Below are 3736 nucleotides of genomic sequence, written 5' to 3'. Positions count from 1 at the left end.
AAACTATGCTGCCAAAATAAGATGTTATCACTCAATGGTAAATTTTCTTCATATAAAACTGAGGCCTATTATTTATCCTATTAGCTATATATTTTACCATATTCAAATGTCCATAAGAGAAAGATTTTTTAAAATTATATTTCTCAGCTTGTGATAGTTATTAAAACTTATTTGAATCAAAAGTTGAGGGCCTCATCTTATTTTATGAACCTAGATTAGGTCTTTTTGGGGGAGGTTCTTCTTTTTCCTTTTCATCATCCTGATGATCATCACTGTCGTCGTCATCTTCATCATCTGAGTAGTCCACTAAAGAAATCCTCTTGCGACAGTGTGATGGACTACTCATTCCTCTATCAGAAGCCTCAGATTGAGATGAACAGTCAAATTCAAACAAATTTTCTTCTGACTGTTCTACTTCTTCTTCACTTGTCTCTTTCATTTGCATAAATGTGTCACAAGAACTTTGCAAGTCCCCTCCCAATGGCACAACAGCTCCAGTATTTACTCTAGGACACATTTCTTCCTTGACATCCACCTCCACAACTTTCATATGCTTGAAGTGTAATTTATCGTATATCATGTCATGTAAATTTCTTTTTACTTTATTTTCTTGTTCCTTCTGTTCTTCATATTTAAATCTCAATCCTTTAAATGTCTGGACATACTCAATTGAATCAAAAGCCATATAAAATTTTTCCACAATGTTTGTAATAAGAGACTTGATGTTTTCCACTCTTATAAATTCAAATAGTTCAATAATAGCTGAGTTTAGCATATTATATCGTCTTCCATTACGAAGTAAAGAACTTATAACAGGTTTAAAAAGATTTTTCCTCACTATGTAAAGATTATAAATTTCATCTTTAAGGCCAATCATCTGTCTCATCAGCCTGAGAGCAGACAAAACCAGAAGAGTGTGCTTTGAATGCATCAACACCAGGACTCTGCTGAGCAAGTTGTTTTTCAAAATATAGTTTTTAATATAAATTGTGTGGTGCTTAACACAAAAGCTGAGCATTTCTAAAACTACTCCAAGCAATTGTACATTTTGGTCAATATTAGAATAGATGTTGACTGTGTTATCATCACCATCATTTTGTCCTGTGATAGACAAAATTGGTCCTGCTAAGTTATCCATGCAATGTGTATAGAACAAATTCATAAATTTACTTCTTTCAGATGCATTAGCTGTTATACACATGTTTTCTTGATCAAGAAGAATACGGAGAACCGCTGTCAAACTTAAAACACGAGAAGATTCAGGATCAGGATCACAGATGATTTGTTTGATCATTATATTGATGAGAAGGTCATCCTTATTTTCACTGTTTTGAGCTTCATCCACTGCATACACTCGGACTATTTGTGGATTATATTCTACTAGATAAGTAAATATATCTACAGCAGCTACTTTTATTTGATGGTCTTGCATACATACTGAAACTTTCAGAGCCCTCATGATTCCAAGCTTTATCACTGTTTTCAATAATGCCTCTTTCTCTAGAACTTTTAAGGTCATGGCAAATTCACAGAATTCCTTAAGGAAAAATAACAATTCACACCGTCTTTCATCACCTACACTGTTATCTTCTAACTGGGCAAAAATTTCAAGCAAAAATGTTTCATCTTCCTGCAGCATGGTAACTATTTCTATTTTGTTGGAAAAAATGGAAGCTGTAAGATCAGAAAGACGATTCTCATGAAATTTGGATGGTATAGGTAGTAGAATGTCACGGATATATTGCATTTTGTAGGTCTGGTGTATTTTTTGCCTAAGTTTGGAGTGTGTTATTGGCATAACTTCCTTAAATTTTGCATTTTCAGCCAAGAATTTCCTGTGCCGATATGGCTTATCCAAACTAGGGTCGTACTCAAGGCATCCTATTACATCCATGATACATTCATCAGAAAACATGGTATTAAACAAATGTGCATCATTGAAAAAGAAGAGTCCTTTAATAATGATATATAAAAAATGTAAGCTTTCCACGTTCTTTTGATCTTCGCAAGTGTGGAACACCCGAAGCAATTTTTTAATGTATTCTAATTTTCCTAAAAGCAGTGCCAGGCATTTCTTGTGGCTTGGAGATTCTTTCACAATAATAAGCAAATCTGCAATGGTTTCAAGCATATTGCATTCAGAGGTGGGTTCCTCGAACAGATACTGGAATTGGGGCAGTTCATGAAAATTGGTTAAGTTAACTGCAAGGTCTTGCGATGTTTGTACATTTGGATCTTTATGTTGAACTTGGCAGATATCTTCCCAGATACTTTGACAACACTCTGGGTCTGGGAAATATATTGTCATAGTGCTGTTATTAGCTTCAGGCCAACTAATTAAATGCTTGTATTGTTTCTTATAGGGCACATCTGGATGTATTGTGTACTCTAATAGCAGAGAGCCATCAGACTCTGAGTGAATGAGCAGGCACACACCCTGAAGCCGTTCGATGTATTTGGTGGAAATTTGTCCTCTGCCTATTTGTTTCCATTGCTCATCTACCTTCATGACATAGACTTTTACAATAGGAAGTCTGTTGCTCATGCGGATTTGTGAGCTTGTCTTGCTAGACCACATTTTTGTGCAGACCTCAGCTTAGATACTCTGGTACAAGAACGTTGCCAAGGTCGCAATTCTGAAAAATAATAATACAGCAGATTAGTGGGGGTTAAAAGAATGATAGTGGCTAAGAGAGGATATAAGGTCATTAGAATTACCGGGGAAGAAGGCGATGATACTTGTCAATCCTCCGTTACAGAACTATCCCCGACAAATCTCTGTCCTTTGCACTTGCGTCTCCGAGCCTGCCTTAGTTCTGGAAAGAATCTTGTGATTCAACTAAGGTTCTTCCTAAAAAGAATGGGCTCATGTAACAGATCTGTTAAAGGGACTTGCTTCCCCTACCTTAAAAATGGAAGTCTAGAAAATACGCTTTTGGGTTTTGTTTCTTAACAGATTTTCACTAATCAGAAGTGCGGGGTTAAGGCACTTAAGCAAAAGCAAATTTAATTAGCAATGTTTTGGTCAAGTCTACAATTCATACTATATGTCAATTAAAGGCTGGCTCTAATAAGAAGCAAGAATGTATCATCTATAGACAAAATGCTTTCCCAGAAGCATAAAAATAAGATGTAATTTTTCTACAAGATGTGCTCTTAAGTCTATCATATTTCTACATAGTAAGGGAAGATCTTGTTCTAAAAACGAATATATCAGCTGTATATCTCCAATCTGTTCAGCCTGAAGTTTCACCTTAATAAAGTGGATGCAACATTTCCTCAAATGTTTTCCTTTGACTAATCATGCACATGGTTGTTTTCAAGACCTGGGTCAAAGGCTAAGTTAGTTAAAATGTGCCAGGATTTAATTAATTAATACTTCTAATTATTTCATTTTCTTTTCTTTTTTTCTAATTTTGTGTATCTATTGGGCCTTGAACATGCTATGGCCATTTCTGAGTGTCTTGGACTTGCTAAGGAATGACTCTAAATCTAAACTATATCATTATTTATATTTGGTAATTATGATGAAGATAATAAGAATATCTTCACAGCTGCTAACATTTCTGTGAGTACTTGTTATAAAGGAAGGCATTAACATAATAGATCAACTATCACACTTGAAAGTTTATTACATTTAAAACAGCATGACTTTACTTTTTTGCCTAATTTTCAGAATAATTTAGCAATATAGGTGTATTAATATAGGAATCCCTTAAGGGTCAGGAAACACAAA

At 34.8% G+C, this 3736-nt stretch overlaps 1 protein-coding gene across 1 annotated transcript; it reads right to left on the bottom strand.

Annotated features, from left to right (window-relative positions):
- Window positions 1–202: 202 nt before the first annotated feature.
- LOC121438983 (protein PPP4R3C-like) lies at window positions 203–2545 on the bottom strand. The gene has a single exon (XM_041639482.1). It carries the CDS (start codon window positions 2543–2545, stop codon window positions 203–205), a length of 2343 nt encoding a protein of 780 aa, XP_041495416.1.
- Between the last annotated feature and the right edge of the window lie 1191 nt (window positions 2546–3736).

This window comes from Microtus oregoni, unplaced genomic scaffold (genome assembly GCF_018167655.1).
Source record: "Microtus oregoni isolate MIOR12 unplaced genomic scaffold, Mior012 000059F_ref0000304, whole genome shotgun sequence".
Taxonomy (NCBI): Eukaryota; Metazoa; Chordata; class Mammalia; order Rodentia; family Cricetidae; genus Microtus; species Microtus oregoni.
The sequence above is the reverse complement of the archived record's forward strand: the minus strand, read 5'-3'. Positions and strand labels throughout refer to the sequence as shown.

Coding starts and splice junctions, on each gene's coding strand:
- LOC121438983 (XM_041639482.1), bottom strand. CDS start 2,545: ATGAGCAACAGACTTCCTATTGTAAAAGTCTATGTCATGAAGGTAGAT.